Source organism: Cololabis saira, chromosome 4 (genome assembly GCF_033807715.1).
Source record: "Cololabis saira isolate AMF1-May2022 chromosome 4, fColSai1.1, whole genome shotgun sequence".
Taxonomy (NCBI): Eukaryota; Metazoa; Chordata; class Actinopteri; order Beloniformes; family Belonidae; genus Cololabis; species Cololabis saira.
In genome coordinates this window covers 36448636-36470819 of record NC_084590.1, presented here as the reverse complement: position 1 = coordinate 36470819, position 22184 = coordinate 36448636, and the positions used below count along the sequence as shown (strand labels likewise).

General features: G+C 39.2%; 1 protein-coding gene across 1 annotated transcript; it reads right to left on the bottom strand.

Moving 5' to 3' along the window:
* Nucleotides 1-655: 655 nt before the first annotated feature.
* tlcd1 (TLC domain containing 1) lies at nucleotides 656-14349 on the bottom strand. The gene is made up of 4 exons (XM_061719636.1): nucleotides 13797-14349; nucleotides 10515-10597; nucleotides 6325-6407; nucleotides 656-4829 (listed from the first exon to the last, which is right to left on the bottom strand). The coding sequence occupies exons 1-4, from the start codon at nucleotides 14000-14002 to the stop codon at nucleotides 4425-4427; spliced, it is 777 nt and encodes a 258-aa protein (XP_061575620.1). The 5' UTR covers nucleotides 14003-14349; the 3' UTR covers nucleotides 656-4424.
* Nucleotides 14350-22184: the final 7835 nt, after the last annotated feature.

The window sequence follows — 22184 nt, the reverse complement described above, 5'->3', positions numbered from 1 at the left end:
ATATTTCAGTTGATTTGTAATGAATCCAGAATGTGTGACATTTTTTCTAATTGCATTACAGAAAATAAAATATTATTTATTATTCAAATATTCAAATTTTCTGAGACAGTCCTGTATGTGCGAAAAAACTGTCCATCTCTGTAAAAATAGATTTCAACCTGACCAGCTCACAGATTGAAACAACAACAATACAAACAGGAGCCAAAATCTGAACATTTGCAAAAATTACACCTTTAATCCCCACATCTTTTCAGTGATGTGAGTGGGCTTGCTTCATGTTACAGATCCTCTCAAACCGGTTGCAGGTGAGAGATATCCACATGCATCTACCAGCAGTAGGTCCCCGGTTAGATTCCTGAAGCAGCAGGTCCCCGGTTAGATTCCCGCCGGCCAGACCATTACTTCATGTCATTCCCCTTCTCTCTTCCCCCTATTTCCTGTCTCTCTCTCACTGCACATATGTATTGAAGGCAAAATCTTAATTTAAAAAAAAAAAAATGAATCTACCTTCCAGCCTCGCCGCCGACTGCAATAGCGCCGCGCCCCCCAGTTTGGGAACCACTGGGTTAAGGTAACAAACTAGTAGATATGGCTATAGCAATAACAGATCTACAAAAAAGATAAAACAAAGAAACGTATACCCTTATGACTCCTGTGATTTTAAATATTTTTTATTCATGGTCTCACTCAATGATCTGATATACGGGGCTCCTACAAAACACTTTAATACAATATATATTTTACATTGTTGTGAGCATAGTCAAATGAATTAATGTTTGTTTCAAATGATTTTATACTTAACAAGTATACATCTAAAAGTGTTGACACATTATCTTTTTTCAAAAGGCACTGTGGTAAAGGCACTGTAACAGGCCAGATCCATGTCAGCTCTGTTTTCAGCTTAGATTTTTACTTGGCATCGGCTGAAATAAAACATGAAATATACTTGTAATTAGGTTTTATCAATGCCATCATCAGCCCTTAAAGCCACCCTATGTATCAATTTCTGCCCACTTGGGGTTATATAGCACTACTGTGTTGACAAAACAGCCACCCACAATACTGTGCTAACGAGGAGGGACGGTCCGGCATGTCTTGTAATACCACTTTATCCCACTGGAGGTGCACTTTGTTGCCTGTTATGCCAGAGGCTGACACGTGAATGTTTCTCACGATATTCTGCCCCCATGTGATCAGAATCTCTCTTCATAGGAGTGGCTTTAAAACTTATATCAGGAAATATCAGGAAAAGTTCAAGAATGGTCAAGATGTTTCAAAAATATATATATATATACACAAGGGGGAACACACTTGAGGACATTTACAAAATGCTACACATCCATTATTATGAATACTGCAGGAAGTGGAGACAGGTCTCAATCTGATTCAACATCTTAAAAAATGTATCAATTTTGTCAAAGTTTCTCTTTTTTTTTGGAAACAAGCAAATAAGAAACACAGTGTCCAACCACTTATGATTGTGCTGCTGCCTGAAGGTTTTATCAGAGTTCCTGATGAGCAGCTATCGGTTGGCAGAAAGATCCAGCTACATCTCCATTAGACTCAGATCCCAACAGATTTAATAGAATTACCATTAGAGCTCAATAAATGATGCTGTAATGTAGTTTTAGGAGTACCATTGGTACCAGTTCTGTCACAGTCAAGCATCTCATCAGCCACTAAGAGCAGGCTTCACAGAGACAAGGGGAAAGGGGCATTTCTACATACAAGCATACGTACTGTATCTACATATTAAAATCTGAGTCTCAGGTCAAAGATTTTCAACATAAAAGGGGAAAGTGGTCAAGGTTTAAGATTCCTCAGGTAAAACCATTCATCCCCATGCAGATGTTATAAATGGAAACATGTTGTACACTAAGGTTATTTTATAAAACGTTGCAATTTCACATCTATGTATTTTAATATTTATTACATGTGTTTTGATGGACAAGCTAAACAGTTTTACACTGCCAAAATACGTTTTTAAAGATAGCTTTAACACCTTTATTATTCTAGCTTTAGGCTATTCTACGCGAGTAACCAGCTAACATAGCAAGGAAACGCCAACACGACTGAAAAAAGAGAAACATAAATGTTAATATGAAAATCTACCACTTGCACCCACCACCAAAGCTCACTCAACATATTATAAAGCTATCTCTTCTGTGAAAAAGGGTCAATTGTTCTTTCTTTTGTACAAAAGTAGCTACAGTGTATTTGCTAGCTAAGGTAATAGCTGCTAGCTGGATTGGTACATCAGGGTTAACAACTTTTATCCCAGGGAGACTGAAGTGAGAATTAATTCATATGGTCAAATCATTTATATTAGGATGAAAAACCTTGAGAGGTACAAATGTGAAAAAAATTAGTTCTAGTATTATTAAACAAATTTCATGCTCTTTTAAACTAACTAACCAACTAAAACACCTGCAGTTGTCTGGATTAGGTGAGTGTCATCAGTGAAAGCTCAGAACATCCTGGTGCATCAGTACAGGAAATTATTATTGGGAGGAAGGTTTTGTTCATATTTAATAGTCTCTTATAAAAACACGCCTCATAAGGTTGCAGAAAACGAAATCCTGGTCAAATTTTAACAGTTAATTTAGATAAATGAAATAACCTCACAAATCATCACTATATGATTTGCACAATTAAACCATTTTCAACAATGACAAACTAAAAATATACTGTCAATAGTTAGACCACCTCTCAAGTCTGATAACTGCAAAGGTTAATAAAAGGTAGCTGTTAAAGTGAGTAAGCAGCTCCATGTAGGCAGAGACGAGGAGCTGCAGTTGCCAGAGCATTCTCTGTAGGCTATCTCATATTTAACATGCCTAATGTTGTCTGTCAGTTTGTGGTTTATACCATTGAACAGAGCTAACAGGGCATCACTTCCTATTTCCTTTGTGGGCAATTTTTGTGGTTGTTGCTTAACTGCTAGGACATGAAAGTAAAATATTTCCTAACCTATGGGTTATTGAAGCTTGACTTCCTTTTTAAAGCAACAGAAAAATGTTGCGGGTTAAATAAAATCATTGCCACGCCTCATGTCTATAACCTAAAGCCATAGTTTTCCAGTTCACTTGGAATGTTGTTTTACCATAACAAAGTTTCTCATAGTACAGCTTGACACAGCCAAGTACAGGTAATAGGCATCTCGGTTTCCTCTACAAGTAGTGCCACGTCGACATAGATGCAACATAAACAACAAAACACAGACGCTACAGGAGGAATGCTTTTCTTCAGTCTCAACGTGATTGTTTACCATAGCAAGAAGACAAATGTGTGTTCATGGATTTACGTTACTGTTTCAAGAAACATCCTTAGAAAAATGAAACAGCTGCTACTGGTAGCTTTTCTTGTCTTTAAAAAAAATGATCTTTCATATTCTGTGATTTTTGATCAAACTTGTCCTCGGTGTATATGTTACTGTTAAGTTTTGATTCATATCGACCGAATTAGTACCAAAAAAAGAGTGCCATTTATCAGTTATGTAGAATTACTTGGTGTGGGAAAAGCAGAAGAACCTAGTTGTACCATACCATGGAACGGTAAAACACTACTACTGACGTTTAGGAGAAATACTTTAACACCAACCCTCTCCTGTACAAAGCCAAAGCTAACAAAAGTCATTAACACCACTCACATTGCAATAACTATTTCACAAGTCAAATTATGTAAATTTGATGACATTTAGGATTAACACAAATACATTGATTTCCCAAAGTGTTAAACTATTACCACTGCAATCCTGAACCTTAAATTAGGTATACACGATATACTGTAATTCACATTTTCCTCTACATTTAATTTGGGAGTCATATAAAAAGTCCTGTAATAGCCATTTAGTGAGTTTATCTCAAACGGCCTGTTTTCTCCATTGACTTCAGATCCAACTTCAACTGACGATGTAAAAAGGCAATAATCTCTACACCTGCTGATTATATGCAAACTGTCCACAGTCCACAGTCTCATTCTGTGGATGTTTCAAAAGTACATTGTAGCTTCAAAGCCAGTTCTACCTTCGGCCTTACGGTAAATCGGATATTATGTGATCCTGTCCTCAGGAAGCATACTAAATACATTTCATGACAATCTTTTAATGTTGTGATACTGAAAATCACTATCAAATATCTAAAAAGTTCTATATTAAACTGTTTTAAATGTAGTAAGTTTCATTGAGAATTAACTCGTTAGTTGAAATGGTGACATATTTAGCAGTAAGAAAAGTAGTTTCTGACATGGCTGAATGTTGTTCCACAAAGTACTTTTAGGGCAGTCGTTTTTTTGGCAGTGAGATGCAACAACAGGATCTGTTGTCTGTAGGAATGATGTTAGTTATGATCTGGAAAAAGACAAAATATGTAAACTCCCACCTTAAATAAAAAGTATAAATACAGTCCTGTGAGCAAATTCTACTGTCATTCACTGAGAAACCTCTTGGAATTGTTGTTATACGTCCCATTCTGTCCCGCGAAGATCTTACTCCGGGGGAAGAAGTCGGCACGGAGCAAACGGTAGAAATAAATAAGGATCATCACGTTCATGGCGATCATGGTGATGAGAAAGTACCCGCCGTGGTCCAGCCAGGAGTAGTTGTTGGTGATGTAATAGGTGAGGTAGAACTGAGTGCTCAGACGAAACACGATGTAGGTGAAGAGGTTGGCCAGCTTGTTGATGTGGTACATGGGGGACGACTGAGCGCCCGCCAGCTTCAGCATCAGCCTCATGTGCAGGGTGACGCTGTTGACCTCCACGAAGAGGGCGACCACAGCACCGGCTACGTACAGCTGAGTGTACAGGGCGTACAGGAAACTGCAGACCACCTGGGGACACACACACAAATATTTAATAAACAAGACTATGTCAAGGGGGTGGTATATGAGGACCCAGATGTAGGAGTTCCAAAAACAATGACTTATTTAAACTAAAAACGCTCCAATGCAGGATCCAAAATCAAAACAAGAGCCCAAACTTGACAAAACCAGAAAAACATGACATGGCACATGGAGGACAAAACAGTACTGACCAGCAGGGGGAAGGGGAAAGACCAGATATACACAAGGGTTAACGAGACACAGGTGCAGACGATCAGGGCAGATGGGGAACAGGAAGGTCAAACAAGAACTCAAAAAGACACATATCGGCTTCAAAATAAAACAGGAAATGACAAAACCGTGACAGATTATTTAATTATGGATTTGTTCATTCTTTTGAAATCTGATTTAGTAATATTTTGATTTCACCATTACCTTAATTATTATTCCAATTAAAATCTGGTTCTCCCTAGCGACAGTATACAAAAATGATTAACAGTTTAGAGATTTTCTCTTTGAATACTACATATTTTTGTAGTAAATAACAAATATACAAAATAGTTTTAGCTTTTCAAATATGCCAAACATTGTTGCACTGAAAATAAAACCTTGTTATTACATGAACATCTGAGAGGTTCATTCTGGATTTGATTTCATGGGCCTCCAGAGACAAACAGCTTTGTTCAGATATCTTTAAGAGTGAATTTAAAGGAAGAACCTTGTCATGTTGAAGTCGCACACAATACGTGTTTTAAGCTGTAACACACCTGTTCTACTGTACATGCATGTGTTGTAGTTGTAGTCCCCCCTCACACACACACACACACACACACACACACACACACACACACACACACACACACACACACACACACACACACACACACACACACACACAGTGTTTTTGTTTTCCTTTTCCTCTGCTTTGGGCCTAAATCATCACTATGTTTAGTTATACAGTACATGGAAGGAAGGGTTTTCCTCTGGTACATTTCAATTTAATCAGTAATGACTCATATTTAATTCATCAACCGTTTGTTAATCTTTAGAACCCTATCTAGACACACTTTTCATAGATGTTTTGCATTTTATGAGCTACTGTCATATTGCCAGACTGACGGACTGAGAAACACAAGTTTTTCAACTCTGTAGAAACCTTCAAGGAGTATTCCATTTTATTATTTTGTTACAACTGCACTTAATAACTTGAATTAATACCCTTGTATCTAGTACTCTGGACAATTAAGACTGAAAAACACCATATTTTGTTGTTAATATGATTTTCATTAAAACCGATTTAATGGTATATAATGCATTGAAAAACGATAAATACGACTAATATTCAAGCAAATATTGGGATGTTATATACACAACGCACAGATCACCCTGATGTTACCTTCCTTTACTAACTGGCTGGGCTGCTCATTGTCAGTTACGTTATCTAAACCAGAAATGCAACCTGGATCGAGTTAAAAGAGAAGCATGCTCAAGCATGTTGTCTTACCAACGCGTGGTGGAGTAGGAATTCCCATGATCCTCTCGCGTGCCCCGTCAGGATTATATCACCGGCATCTTGCACAAAGTATCCTGTGAAGGATAGAACATATTTGAAAATGACTTTTGTAAAAGTCCTGTTACTTTAGAGGGCAAATAAAATAAATGTTTGAGGCTAAAAACAACCTGAGGTTGTTTAGATGGTAAAACCTAGATGGAAATTTTAGTTTGGGATCAAAACAACACAAATCAAAGCAGTTTTAAGTTACAATGGATTACATGTTTGCAGCAAAATGGCAATCAATATTATTTACACCAAATTAAATTGACATATTAAGCCTCCGATAACACTTAAAGACTGCATCCAACTCAAGGGATAGTGTGACAAACCGAGGTAATTTCAACTTTAAAAGTGCATAAAAGGACTGTACAGACATCTTCGTCCGGTTTTCCTCCGTTTGTGTCTGTTGACAGTAGTTTGTACCCTAGAAATCTAGACGTACTGCTAGCAAATGTAGATTTGCTTTGCGGGTACGTCTAGCTAGCATCTGTTGGAGCTCAGTAACTATGTCCAAAAGTCTTAGGGAGCCAATCAAATCACTCTATCCTTGTAGAGAGAATCTCTGGCCGGACTTAAAGGGAAAGTTCGGTTTTTTACAACCTGGACCTTATTTCTGGCATTTTTTATGGTTGTATACTCACCCAGAGGTGTTTGGTGTCATTTGGAGTCCTTCGGAAGATATTAGGAGTTTTTTGCGAGCCGCTTCTCCATATAACGGTAGTGAACGGGGCACCGCGGGACACAGACGATGCAGCGTCTAAATAACACATGATTGCCGCGAAACTCTTCATTTCTTTTATGAATCACTAGATCTGCTTCCAGGACCTGTTGTAACATTGTGGCGCTGTCTGTGTAATAAATAAATCCGTTTGTAAACAAGACCTCTGAACTCATGACGTCATCTCTGTGCGCGCATCGCAGACACAGCTCCGTGTACAGCTGGAGTTCACTACTGTTAGTTTACTGTTAGTTATTTGAAACATGTCTGAATATTTGTCAAATTCTGAGGTTGTGGACGACGACTTTGAATATGATGGACGTCCTTACCGTTTTGAGCCGGAGTATACGGCTGAAGAGCTCACTGAACGGAGGACAGAGTGCGCGCACAGAGATGACGTCATGAGTTCAGAGGTCTTGTTTACAAACGGATTTATTTAATACACACAAAGCCCCGCAATGTTACAACAGGTCCTGGAAGCAGATCTAGTGATTCATAAAAGAAATGAAGAGTTTCGCGGCAATCATGTGTTATTTAGACGCTGCATCGTCTGTGTCCCGCTGTGCCCTATGCGCTACCGTTATATGGAGAAGCGGCTCGCAAAAAACTCCTAATATCTTCCGAAGGACTCCAAATGACACCAAACACCTCTGGGTGAGTATACAACCATAAAAAATGCCAGAAATAAGGTCCAGGTTGTAAAAAACCAAACTTTCCCTTTAACACGGTGACAAGAGAGCGGCAACAGTGTAGATGGCTGCAGCTCAAGATTAGCAGACATTTGAATCGGTTTTGGCATCAACAGGTAAAGACTTCGACTTTTTATTTGTTAAACTGTTAAACTGTACAGAAGACGAGATTCCTTTGCAATGTAGATGTAATTGTTGTGTTGCAGACAGGCTGTGGTAAAAGTTTAATTTACTCTTCAACACAACACACATTCCCGTCACTCTGAACACCTTGTATGTGGCTCTGATTAGTCGTAGCGCTAACCAACCACTGCAAAGGCAGTTTGATGAGCAGCCATTGGTGGAAAGGCGTCATGAATCAACATTATACCCTACATCTTTCTAGATGTTTGTCTGATCTGTCAGACTATTTAATTCATAATTTTTGAGTCTTTTCAGAGGCTTAAAATGCCGATTTCTGACATAGCTCCACTTGCCTGATCTGTTAATATTAATTATCATTTTTCTGCAAACACATATCTGTTCTCAGTGCTTTATCTGTTGTCGTCCTGGTCCCTAATGGAAGTGTACACTTGTTACCATCATTAAAAGACCTAAGACCTAAGGTTATTTTAACTCCAAAATATTCTTTTAACAGCGTGAATGAGTCAGGGCCAATTGTCAGGCTGCTGCTAAGATTCATATTCAGGCAATGCAATCCTTAGACTAGTCATTTATATTCTTTTAATATGAAGGGTCATAACAAATAGGCAAATTACATCAGAGTCTTCGTTTCAACATGCTTTTACATAAAAAAGGACATCAGGTTCTGGGTGACAAACATCAACAAGACCATTCAGGCTGTCGTCAGTGAAAGGTGCAGAAGCCAGAATCTGTGATGTGCAAATGTGTCTTCAACACAGGGGTGTATGATGGACTGTCAGAGAGGCATATGCTAACATCAGGGTGACGCCTTTTCCCAGAAGGCCTTTGGTTATTTTAGCATGACAATGTGAGACCTCATTCTGCATGACTTACAGCGGAGGAGCTTCATAGACAGAGTGACTGGCCTGTCTACAGTCCACATCTGTCTCCTACTAAAAACTTGTGATCCACCATGAAAAGGATAACCAGACTGTTGGGCTACTAAAATCTTGTATTCAACAAGAACAGACACAGATTCCTCTTGCAAAAGTATAACAATTAGTATCCCCACTTCATAAGTAAGTTTTTAAAAAAAACATCCTTTTTCTGTAAAGATTACAGATTTGTACAGATTTACCTCTGATTGTATCCCTTGCTGCAGTGAAAATATCATTTCTCAACCAACTTAAATCAGAGTAGCAGTCCTGTTCTCTTGCAGTTCATTAAATCTCTGGTGTCATCTGACAGGAGACATGACGTGCAACTGTCAACTGACTGTCATCAATTAAATTCATGTAAATGACAGCAGAGTGCTACAATATAATGACATGTACGTTTACAGTCAAGAAACTGGCTGACTGCATGCTCCACCTGGCGTGCAGGAGATATCAGATAACAGGTTGTCATTACAGTTTAATTTAACCGTATTTTAACAATAGGGAGTCAACAAACTGGACAAAATTCTGCTTTTTACATCAGTTAATGTCTGTTTTAATGCGTCAACTAATGCTACCTCACAAACTAGTGTATGATAATTACATTTTTAAAAAAGAAAGAAGGGCACAGCTAGAGAGATGAAAATAATTTCTATACCATTAAATCGTTTTTTTGACCCCCATAATTACAGTTTTGGTTTCACATAGCGTTATGGAGGTCAACTGTTAGATATATATACGTTTTACAGCACAGAGTGGCATTTCTGGGTTATCCAGGGACACGAGGAATCAGGGCTTGTTGAACTCAAGCTGACAGCAGGATGAACTTTCCTTTTTTTTTATTTTTAAGAAGATGCCATCTCAACAGTTTTCAACAGTTACTAAACTGTGTCAACCCGATTCCGCTGGAGTTATTCAACCGACTAAGAGTCCTTTTGTACCTCGGTATGACTGGCATGCTGACTGTAGTAAGAAACACAACCGGCCGCTATGTTAAGATACGTGACCTCCAGTTCTGCTGTGGCAGCCTTAATTCGGGCTGGTGGCTTTTTGCAGTTGTTAAGGCTGATTTCTAACAACTCCTAGTAACACAAACAACAACCCTGCTCCTACCAAAAAAAAATACATACAACAGAGCTCAACCTGACAACTCCGGCCACGAGGGAGTGTTTTTGGTAGCTATGGCAATTGAGAGGAGCAACCCATTCTACTTTTCTGAAAAGCAGGTGAGAGGGGACCGTTGGGTGTCAAGCAACCCAGGAGGGGGCAGTTTTACAGGTCTGGGATAATAGGAGGAGGGGCAGGAAGTGCTTCAGTTTAATTCCTCTCCCATGTCAACACTTCACTCATTAAACTGGTGGTGCAGCAGCTTTTCTCTCCTGATAGATAATTAATCTGCCAGTGTTGTGATTTTTCTGACCAAATGACTGCTTGAACTCTGACTTTTTAAAGCTGAAATGCAAAGCATCTTTAGTTTCATCTTATCAAATCTGAAAGTTAGTTGCTTTTACTTTTACTTACTATGTTTGACGACTGAGCTGTAGGTCACAGGTTTTCAAACACAAAACAAATTCATTTGTCAAGAAAATGAAAGGAACATTAAAAGATAAGAAGAATAACGTAACTGAAATGCACTTGTGTAATTGACCCATTAATGAAAAAGCCTTTACTGACCTGTGGAGACGCAGACAAGCAGGTAGGACAGCGACGTGTGGTACGAGTGGATGTTGCTCAGCGTCTCTGGCCAAACCACCACACTAGAGAGAAAGAGACATGTGTTATTGTTAAAGTATTCATAATCATAATTAAACTAAATCAAAGAGAAAAAAGTTTAGAGACAAAAAACAGTAATACTTTGATTCTATCGCAGGCAGTTTGATCCAAAGACATTTCATGCTTTTTTTCTTGTAAACTCAATTCCAGCTCTTAATATCCATTCATTTTTTGCATTCCAGAGTTTTGCAGTTTTGCCATTCCTTCTCACAAGATGTTCTGGGATTGAGGGTAACAAGTAATATACTGTTTCACATGTTCATTTAATCCTGAATACACCTATATTTTCTAGGCTGGAGCTTATCCCAGCTGTCAGTGGGTGAGAGGCAGGGTACAGGATGGGTTGCTAGTCCATCACTGGTCCCAAGGTGTCCAACAGGATTGAGAATGACTGTGTTGCATATTTATTTATTCATGTTTTTATCAATAAAAATGTTTTGGCAGTGCAACTTGAATTGCACTGCCAAGGAACAAGATACACAACATTGATACATGTGTGAACGAGTTGTCAGACCCTGATGAACAACCCCTGCTCAGATTTCTGCTTTGTGCAAGCTGCTTTCCAAGCTGAGGGGCTGCACTCTACAAATCAGAAATCTAAAAATTCACACAAACAGTTTCACAGGGACTGTGTGGACGTTTGGCTAATTAACAAGGTGCTGCATTATCTAAACTTATCTAGTTAGGCTCACTTGATAGAGTAAATCAAATACAAATGACTGCACTTCCAAATGCATTCTGTGGATTAATGTCATTGAATCCGTGTCAGTGGGGTTTTATACATTATATCTGTTTTTAATGAGTACTGCTATATTGTCTGGACATGATTTTAGATTCTTGTCTTGCAAAAATTACATAATAATCCTTGAGACACAGGGTGTATGCTCGTTCAAAGTAACAACGTTTTTCTAAGGATCTTTAAAATTATGTTTTAAGACACATTTTGTACAAAATAGATTTTTTTTCTCCCCCAGACTCCATGAAAGCAGCTAGATGAAAAACTTAATAAGTAACGGTGGGATGGGGGTTGGGGTTTATCTCAATTAGATTACTGTTAGCCTTCAATTTAGTTTTAAATTACCTGTAAATTCCAAATAGGGTTTACAATTGTTCATGTCATGTATGAGAAGTCAGCTATATATATATATATAAATACTCCAAGCAGTATATGTTATACAACAGAATGCAGAACACGTTATATACTGACAGATAACAGGGATCAGAGTATATGAGTGAAAGAAGTAGTTTTATTCAGTTATCAACATTTCTCTAGCTGTGTGTGTGTGTGTGTGTGTGTGTGTGTGTGTGTGTGTGTGTGTGTGTGTGTGTGTGTGTGTGTGTGTGTGTGTGTGTGTGTGTGTGTGTGTGTGTGTGTGTGAGGGGGGACTACAACTACAACACATGCATGTACAGTAGAACAGGTGTGTTACAGCTTAAAACACGTATTGTGTGCGACTTCAACATGACAAGGTTCTTCCTTTAAATTCACTCTTAAAGATATCTGAACAAAGCTGTTTGTCTCTGGAGGCCCATGAAATCAAATCCAGAATGAACCTCTCAGATGTTAATTAGGTTTTATTTTCAGTGCAACAATGTTTGGCGTATTTGAAAAGCTAAAACGATTTTGTATATTTGTTATTTACTACAAAAATATGTAGTATTCAAAGAGAAAATCTCTAAATTGTTAATCATTTTTTTATACTGTCGCTATGGAGAACCAGATTTTAATTGGAATAATAATTAAGGTAATGGTGAAATAAAAATATTACTAAATCAGATTTCAAAAGAATGAATGAATCCATAATTAAATAATCTGTCACGGTTTTGTCACTTCCTGTTTTATTTTGAAGCCGATATGTGTCTTTTTGAGTTCTTTTTTGAGCTTCCAGTTCCCCATCTGCCCTGATTGTCTGCACCTGTGTCTCGTTAACCCTTGTGTATATCTGGTCTTGTCTTTCCCCTTCTCCCTGCTGGTCCGTACTGTTTTGTCCTCCATGTGCCATGTCATGTTTTTCTGGTTTTGTCAAGTTTGGGCTCTTGTTTTGATTTTGGATCCTGCATTGCAGCGTTTTTAGTTTAAATAAGTCATTGTTTTTGGAACTCCTACATCTGGGTCCTCATATATCACCCCCTTGACATAGGCTTGTTTATTAAATATTTCTTATGGGCTATTTTAATGATTATTACAACAAAAAGAATGATCCAATAATGAATGAATTATTCATCAAATAATGCTATTTTAAAATATCCTTTTCAAAACGAGAAAAAAAGAACTGTTGCAGGCTTGAATCAGAGTATGATGGAATGTAAGTATATTAACAAATCAAATGAAGATGAAGAAACATGACATAAAATAGCTTGACTTCATACTTTTTCTTAACTTCCCATATTGCATTTTTTTTCTGATGACAAGTCAAAAAACCCCTCTTTTAGCAATGTCAAAATGTGTTCTGTGAGTCTAATATTAACAATGTTATTCTTTTTTGCTGAGAGGTGGATCTGTGAAAGGTAGTTTTAATTTAATAATTTAATTGATTTCCCTGCTTGTATAAACAAATTATTGCTAATAAGTTATACATTCCTAACTAGACGTAAGACATACTTTGAATATGAAATAGCTTGCCTCTGTCACACCTACAATGACTCATTCATTTATAATTCAAACTTTCCTACATTCACAGCAGCACGAGGATTAAAACAGTGTAAAAGTATGTGCTTTGCTCCCACTTCTTAACGTTAAGATGAGTCATGAACCCCGCCCCGCCCCCTAAAAGACTTTTCAAACGCTTCACAATAAAGCCATCAGGTTTTTCCTGTTTCCTGCATCAGCAGTCTGCCAGTGACCCAGGCTCCTGGTTGAGATTAGGACAGAGAAAGGGCGCGACAGACAGAGAGAAATCCTAAAAAGTCTGAGTCTGAAAATAAACTCAACAGCACAAAAAGCAATAAAAACCCTTGTGCTCTTTGCAGGATGTCCCTCCCCGCTTGAGAATGCCATTGTGTCCCCCCGTCTAAAACATGCCCTTCTTCTCCTGACTGCCACAGGCTGCCACTGCTCCACACACACACTCCCACACACCGCTCATCATGTGGCCGCTGAATAGACAATGATGTCCCAGTGTGGATGGAGGGGCAAAAGATAGAGCCAGAAGTAAAAAAAACCTCCATGGTGGAGGGACTCACCAGGTCAGGGCCCAGGCCCCGGTCAGCAGCGAGTGCACCATGGACACGGAGAGGTTCCTCCACTTCCAGAGGCGGAAGGCGTCCTGCTCCACCAGCCTGGGCACCGGCAGCCTCTGCAGCAGCTGGTGCGCCACCCTGAAGAGCAGGGAGCACACCAGGACCGAGGGGCCCGGGTGGCTCTTCAGCACGGGGAGCAAAGCCTCCATCCTGCCGTCTCTGGGAGCCTCTCTGCGTCCTCTTTCACAACTGGAAACTTTTCCACACTTTTTGCAGCCGCTCCTTAACCCCAGCGATGGACGGATACGCGCGCCGCGATGGGAGCGTTCTTGTCCTGTTGCGCACGGATCCTGCAGGGAGAGAAGACGCGCCTGCAGCTGCAGTTGATCCCCCCACTCTTTTTTTTCTTTCTTTTTCTTTCTCTCTCTCCTTTAAATCAGCGGAAATGTGATGCTCGACTGCCGCTTGTTTTCCCTCTCACATCGTCGACGCCCGGAGTCTCGAGGGGAGGTCTCGGAGGGAACTCCCAGGACGGATCATTCCAGTGCGGCGGGGGTTTTGCTGCGTTCCATTTGTCCTCGGAAGTGGGGATTTCCGAGTTCCCAGTCGGATTTTTCAACTGGAACGCCCCTCGAACTGGGATTTCCCACTGGGAAAGTGGGAGAGTCTTCACCACCCCCGAGTTCACATTCCAAGATGGCTGCCCCGGTTGTAAACAGTAGAAGAGAGCTCTGTAAAAATTCGTAGCACTTCTTTCTAGTTTTGGTCACACTAAATCAGTCGTATACAAGTATTGTTCGGCATATATATGCTGCTATAGTGTAATTTACATTTTTCATGTGGTATATGCAAACTACAAACTTGTTTACCTACTTTGTAACTGGAACGCTGATAACTCGGCTGTGACGTCAATCCCAGTTCCGAGTTCCAACTTCCGAGGTAAATGGAACGCAGCATTTGTCTTTACGCAAGAGCCTCGTTGCGCCGTGCGCCGCTTGTCTGTTTAATCGACGCAGAGCCTACGCCGTAGGGTTACGTAGGGTTACGGCGTAAGGTCTGCGTTGGTGTGGTCCATAAATCAGCCTTGACGCAGCACAGAAACAACAAGAGGGGCAGGGACTGCGATCCTGTTACGCAAGGAACTAAATACCGACGCTAGGGCCGCTGAAACGGGATTTTGGGATAGGCAGAGAAATAAAAAAAAAAAGATTTCGGGGGCTACTTCTTTTTATTTATCTGTTTGTTCACTTATTTATTCATTTATTCGTGATAGAGCCGCTCTATCATGCAATGATCTGTGCGTAAAGGGCAATTTTCTTCATTTCCTCAACAGATAAAGTTAACAGCTTAAAGTTAAAAACAATATTGACACTAAGCAATCCAATGGCAATAAAAATTGAGGAAAAAAACGGTTCTCGTCGCTTTGTTTTGTCTTTTCATAAATTACTTAGACTGCAATCTCACCTGTTGCTTAAGATTGTAAGCCATGGTTTTCTTTTGTTCAGACAAGGATCCGACAAGGATTTTCGGATCCTTGTCTAAACAAAAGAAAACCAAAAAGCTTATCAACACTGAAGACATAATGAACACAATACAAAGCTTACGATTGTGTATCAAAAGCCCAGTTTCAGTTTGTCAGAATTGTCCTTAAGTGTAAAAAAAAAAGTGGAAGTGCTGTCTACAGGAAGTAGTATATAACTGCTCATGTAACCATGCACGTTTCTGACACGTTTGCATCAGGAAACATGCTGTTTTTTCTCAACTGTCTCCCCAAACGCAACGTGTCTGATTGCGTTATATCACAAGAGCAGACCACGAGGGGGCAGCAAAGACACGTGAAAACAGCGTCTCATGTGACCCCAACAGTTCCCCTTTTTCTGGTGATATAAGTTAGTTCCTCACCACACCACAAGGGGGTCTCTTTCCCCCAAACTGCCTAAAAGACCCACCTACAAGAGAGTGCTGCTGTCACACGTGTTAGAAAGCTACTAAACAAGGCTGCAGTGGCTTTATATTTATCTATAAAAGGCACCAAGCACCTCTTTTTTTAGTGGCCAAAAGTGATCTGTTACACAAATCTGTGTCAGTCAATGCTCTTTATATCTTTTTCAAATTCGTGGGACTTCATGTATCTGCAGTACTCGAGATGAGGGGGGATGAGGGGGGATGAGGGGGGATGGCATCCCCCCTGAAATAAAAACGGTCCAAATCATCCCCCCTGTAAAACTGCCATCCCCCCTTTCCATTCCCTATGTCATTTCATCAATGAATGGTTTTACTGCTATTTCAACATTTAGAGTCATCACCAGAAAAATAACACCAGAAAGATATGTTCTTTGACAATTTTTACCTGTTTCAAGTAAATTTTCACTTGAAATAAGTAGATTTTTCTACTTATTTTAAGTGAAAATCTACTTGAAACAGGTGAAAATTGTTGTTTTTTTCAGTGATGAGTCTTGTTTTAAGTGTAATGGGATTTTTTTTACTAAAATGAGACATTTTAACTAGAACTAAGACAAATATTCTTGTTAAGATTTTGAGTTTTTGCAGTGATCCATTTTACTTATCCTGTGAAGGACAGAGTCATATTGATAAGTTCAGATAACTGTTTTTTATTGTTGTGTTTTGATGTATTTGATGTAAGCCCAGTGGATATTTAAAGCTTACAGAAGGCTGCATTTAACTGCTGCTATGTCATTCCTGCAGTATTTCTGCAGCTGTTTTGGTCACTGCTATTATTTGTAATATATTATATTATTTGTATTCAGCACAAATTATCTGTCCCCATATGATAAAATCCACCATCCCCCCCTGATTTTTTTACAACTCGAGTACTGTGTATCTGTCACAGAGCCCAGGTCTCTCTGTAACACAATACCCTGCAGGTATAGGTGTTATTTAAACTGCTTACAGTTTTTTTCGATTGCTTACACACTAAAATTAAAAGTAGTACACTATTAGCAAAACCTTACACTCAAGAAGCAAAACATCAGCCCATATTTGCACAACTATAAGCACATTGTCAACCTCACACTTGTTGCAAAACTCTACACACAGTGATTTTCAAAACACTAAACACACTAAACGTACATTAGACACAAAAATCTATCATAAAGTCACTTCTTTGCAATACCAAAGCACTGACTGTCAAATTAGCACACCGTCCAACCAGTTGGTTCAACACAGTCATCAGGTGTGCAAACACTTGTTTGCTTAAATGTAGACACACCAATCAGGTGTATCTACACTATAGAAAGCAGCAGGTGAGCTCATTCGTCTCCAAGCACAAGAGTCAGAGAAAGACTACAGTTTTTCTCGATTGCTTTGACACATTTTGCACATCATGGGTCAACTTTATCTAATGCTCACACCTTCTTTGCACAGCAAGAGTCCTCTCTGGCGAATCGGTTAACTATTTCTCATTGCTTTCACACAATTTTCTTTGACTTTTACTGTAATAAACTTTTCAAAACAGTTAACACACTTCTCACAAAGAGACACAAAACATAACTGATTTACCATGGCAACACATTGCAGACACTTTGTAGCAGCCAATTGGAACTGCTCTCTCAATTCTAAAAATGATCAGCACCTGTGTGAACTCTCTTTGCAAAACAAAGCAAGTAGTCCTCAACCTATCAAAGAGGTCAATAGCTTGAAGTTGACACCAAGCATGGATCGAGGAGGACGTGGACGAGAACATGTGGCCTGATCGTCAGGCCCTTGTCGACAATGCATAATTTTCCTGTATTTTTATTTTTTTCATATTTACAGGGTTTCATTTCATTGTGTTTCATTTACAGTACTTTCTTTGAGAATTGACCTTTGTTGTACTGCAGATTGAACCCTGTCATTTTGATTGCTTACAGTACGTGCATATGACAAGTACTGCAATAAATATTTTTCTGTCAGAATCTTGACATTTTGTACACAGTAGAACAAATGTAAATCAATGGCAATACAAAAACAGATCTACAATATTTTACTGTATACACATTTTCTGATTTTACTGTAAATACTCTGTGACAGTATATTTCTAAGTTATATAACTAAGTTAGAGTGCTCAATACAAAACCCAAATTGTAGTATGTTGTCAGTTGTAAAATAGTCAATACTATGAAGGTGTTGAACAAAAGTTGATATTGATAGCTGTGGTTTCAATTTTGTTATCCATCGTTACAGTAAATAAATGAGAAAACACACATGTTCAATTGAGAAAAAATTCTAGGTTTTGATGGAAAAGTTTGGTTTTGATGGATGTGTGAGAAGTTTTGAGAAAGTGGCGTCATTCTGCAAACATCATAAAGTGTTTTGGTTATTTCAGATTCTGTTAAGGGCTTTGTGTGAGCTGTTTTGAAAAAGTAAACTGTGAATGGAAAAATGGGCCAAAACAATCAAGAAAAACTGTATATTTGTACTTTGTTGATAGTAGCCTACTCTAATCATAGGGACGTAGAAGTGCTAAAAGTGTTTTAGGTTTATCACAGCAGAGTGTAACTCGTGCAAACAGAGTATAGTAATGTGAAACGTGTTTGTTTCATATGGTAACAAAGTGTGGTTTTTAAAAAGAAGTGTAAAGTTTTTACAAGCGTGTTTAATTTTGCAAAGGATCTGTAGTGTTTTGCTAATTTGGTGTGTTGTTGTGCTAATTGTGTGTAGTGTTTTGAAACCACGGGCCCTGTTTTGAAAATCATGCTTAGGCAATCAAGAAAAACTGTAAGACCTGAGAAGGTGTGTCACCATTACATGATCTGTTTGACATGGTAATCTCTGTATTTGTCTCAGGGTTGGATCATATAAATGTCAGGGTGGGGTTTCTTTCCCCAAGGGAGCTAAAAGACAGAAAAACAAGAAGTTAATTGATCTCCAGTGAGTACATAACAAGGGGGAGACTGGCTTTCACCCACACAGATTTTGAAATTCTTCATTGATTAGCCGGCGTCTGTACTGGGTTTGTTCTTGTGTGCTTTTATAAATGTTGGATGGGGTTAAAACCACCCTAGCCCCATTGTTAGCTGGTAAGGAGAAAAAGCACAAGGGTAGCTGACTAGACTCAAACATAACGAGATAGCAGTGAGTAGTGAGCCAGAGATCCCAGTACAAACAATCATTTTTATACACTTTTTTCACATACAAATTTGAAATGAATTGGGTTTGTCCGTATGCCTCAAAACTGTTTCACTGCATATTTTTTGTTCCCCAACAAAAGTTTACACACCCCATCAATGAGTGAATGAACTTGAGTTGTTTTAACCCTAGAATGGTCCTTTGAGGTCTTGTGAAGCTGAAAAGAGGAAAGTCCTGGGTTGTCTTTCTACCTTAACTCTGCATTCTTACACCCACCCTTTTTTTAACAATAGTTTTCATTAATTTTGAACTGTTACAGAAGATAACTCTTTTCATCATCATCCAATCCTCTTCTGGCATAATTTGATGCTGGTAAAGTTGCTCTCGGCTTAAATCTTACATTTTCACCTATTTCTGAAGCCTTGTTTCTCACGGCTCCTCACTCAGCTGCTCTGGTTAAAGTAGAAGACGTTGTCACATTTAGAAGAAAAGGAGACCAGGGATTAGTGGAGGATTTACTAGAGGATGACTAACAATGTAAAAACAAACCTGTTGAATCAACTTAATGAAGCAGATAACTACTGATGATGACATTTGCAGCTCCACGGGCCATTGCACAACTTATCCATTGTATCCTGTGAGTAATGACAACTCTTGATTGAAAGGACATGTATTTAATACAGAAAACAAGAATTAACTAACAATGTGACAGTTACACCACAAAGACAAGCCAATACATTTTTCTCATATAAGAAAAAGTACAATAACTTTTCAGCCTTTGCTTGTTAATATTATTTAAATGTATTTTTTTTCTCATATAAAATGTTTTAATATAAAATGTGAATATTGGTATCTAAGGAAAAAAAAATATATAAGAAGTATTTCTCTCAGTGATGAAATAACCTTCCTCGCCCACATCTTCCTGTGATGAGACTTGAGACATCTCAAAGGTTAAAAACAGATCTTCATGCCTGAAGATTAACACCAGTTTCACTGTCTGCCAGGATGCATTCTTGGACACTGAGTGTCTAAAACAATCTGCTGCTGACAGAGAGCCAAATATGTCACCGAGCTGGTCCGAGGACTGTCACATGCACCCCAAGGCTTCCTGAAGTGCTCCTTTGTTGAGATATTATATCCCTGAGAAAGAGCGAACGATCACGCCACTATCTAACCCCCCTCCACCTAAAATCTTTAAAAAAAAAAAAAGCTGCAACTTGTACGGGAAAGGTTCAATTACATGCAGACAATTGTTTGTGGTGATATGTCATTATTTCAGATTGATGATGATAGTGGAGGTATGCACTTCAATGTAGCACAGAAGATGCTTTGTCATGGCACAAAGTATTTATTATCCTCATTATGGCATAAAGAGGAAGTAGTACTGGTTGGGCCCCTTCCTTATCTCAGATGAGGGGAAGGCGCTTCATAATCACGGTGTCTGGGTGTAAGACTACAGAACCTGAAGCACAAGCTTGAGACCCTGAAGTAATCACGTGTGTGCCACTGGCTCATTCCACCTTAACACTCCTCTTCTCTTTTCCCATCAATTCACTTGTTGATGCACACAATTGGATATCTGGGTTCACAGAGGACAGGTTTTGTGAAATGAAAACATAGAAAATATACTTTTAATCACAGGAACTTGCTTCATAGCCTTAAATTTAGCAAATCAGAAGGAGAATTAGGTTGCATATGATTGTCTGAATATTTGCAGCCTGGTAAAAAATATGTTTTGGGTTTGCATTGCTAGATTTTACAACCGGGACAACTGTTTGGGGAACATATTTATTTGTACCACATCAAGTAAAATAATATAAAGTGAAAAATGTAGGTATAATTAGAGGCATGAACTTTGGATAGTGGCTAATGGCCAATGGCAAGCCATCATCACTTTTCATCACTCAGCGCTCAGCACTGTATTCACTTGTGAATCACAGCCTGAGCTGTGAATAAAGACCCGACAGAGCTTAGTCACTCATTTTAAAGAAAACGCTTAGAAGGAGACCTGAGCTCAGTGTAGGGCCCTCCCTGGGTTGGCAGAGGAGAGCAATGCCCAGGACTGTTACTTAGGTATGAGCACTGGGTGATGAAATGGGTAAAAAATCGGGGATAAAAAAAAATATTAAAAAAAAAAAAAAAAAAAGAAAACGCTTTGACTGGCTGTGACCCGCAAGGGTCAGGGGACAAAGCTTAGTTAAGAGCTGGCAGCTTTGCAGTGGAGCTCTACTAGTCCTTGTTTCAACTCTGGTAGCAGTTATTTTAGAGCTGAGTTTGGGAGCTACATTTGAAATGAGGGTGCTGGGGCAGATTTGAATGTAATATTCATTGCATCAGAGTTTAGCATAAGCTGTCAGCCAAACTAAAAGAGCTAAGACTGACATTCATGGGCCCTGCGATGGATTGGCGACCTGTCCAGGGTGAACCCCTGCCTCTCGCTTGAAAATCAGCTGGGAAAGGCTCCAGCAGACCCCCGTGACCCTGCAAAGGATAAAGCGGGTATGGAAAATGGATAGATGGATGGATGGATGACATTGGTGGACATATTTCAGCTGGTTTTCCAGGGCTGTTTGTTTTGCCCATTTGCAACATGGCACTGTGCAGTGTGCGGAAAAAGAAGTTTCAAAAATAGCCTACAGAAAACCTATGGTTTTACAGGGAGTTTGTAACAGTCTATTAAAACAGAGGTTTTCAATTCCGGTCCTTGGGGCCCCCCTGCCCTGCATGTTTTAGATGTTGCCTTGCATCAACACAACTGATTCTAATTAATGGTCCTCATTAGCTTGTCATCAAGGTCTGTACAATTCTGTTGATGACACAGCTCCTTGTATCACGGTGTGCTGAAGCAGGGTAGTGTCTCAAACATGCAGGACAGGGGGTCCCGAGCACCAGAATTGAAAACCTCTATTAAAGCATCATAAGTATATTTGTTTGAGCTATACACACAACAGTTTATAATGCTTTTATATACAAACTGTGTTCCTTGCTATATCAAACAGAGAGACTTGAAGAAAAAGAATACGCCTATACTTTTTTTTACACGATTAAGCGCATCTGGTATCTGCGATTTGAATATTCTGTCCATAGACATATATACATAGACGCCTCATCGACCACTGGGGCGCGAGAAATACGGCCCCCATCTTGGTCCGGTCATCCTACCCATACGACAGCATGAGAGAGAACAGTATTGAAGATGCCAGAGCACTGTGCCGCATATTCCTGTAATCGGCGAACAATTACTTGGGGAACACATTGAGGAGACACAGTTTGGCATCGACAACAACTTTTCCAACTTGTTGTCATTGGTTGTGTCAGTGTTTC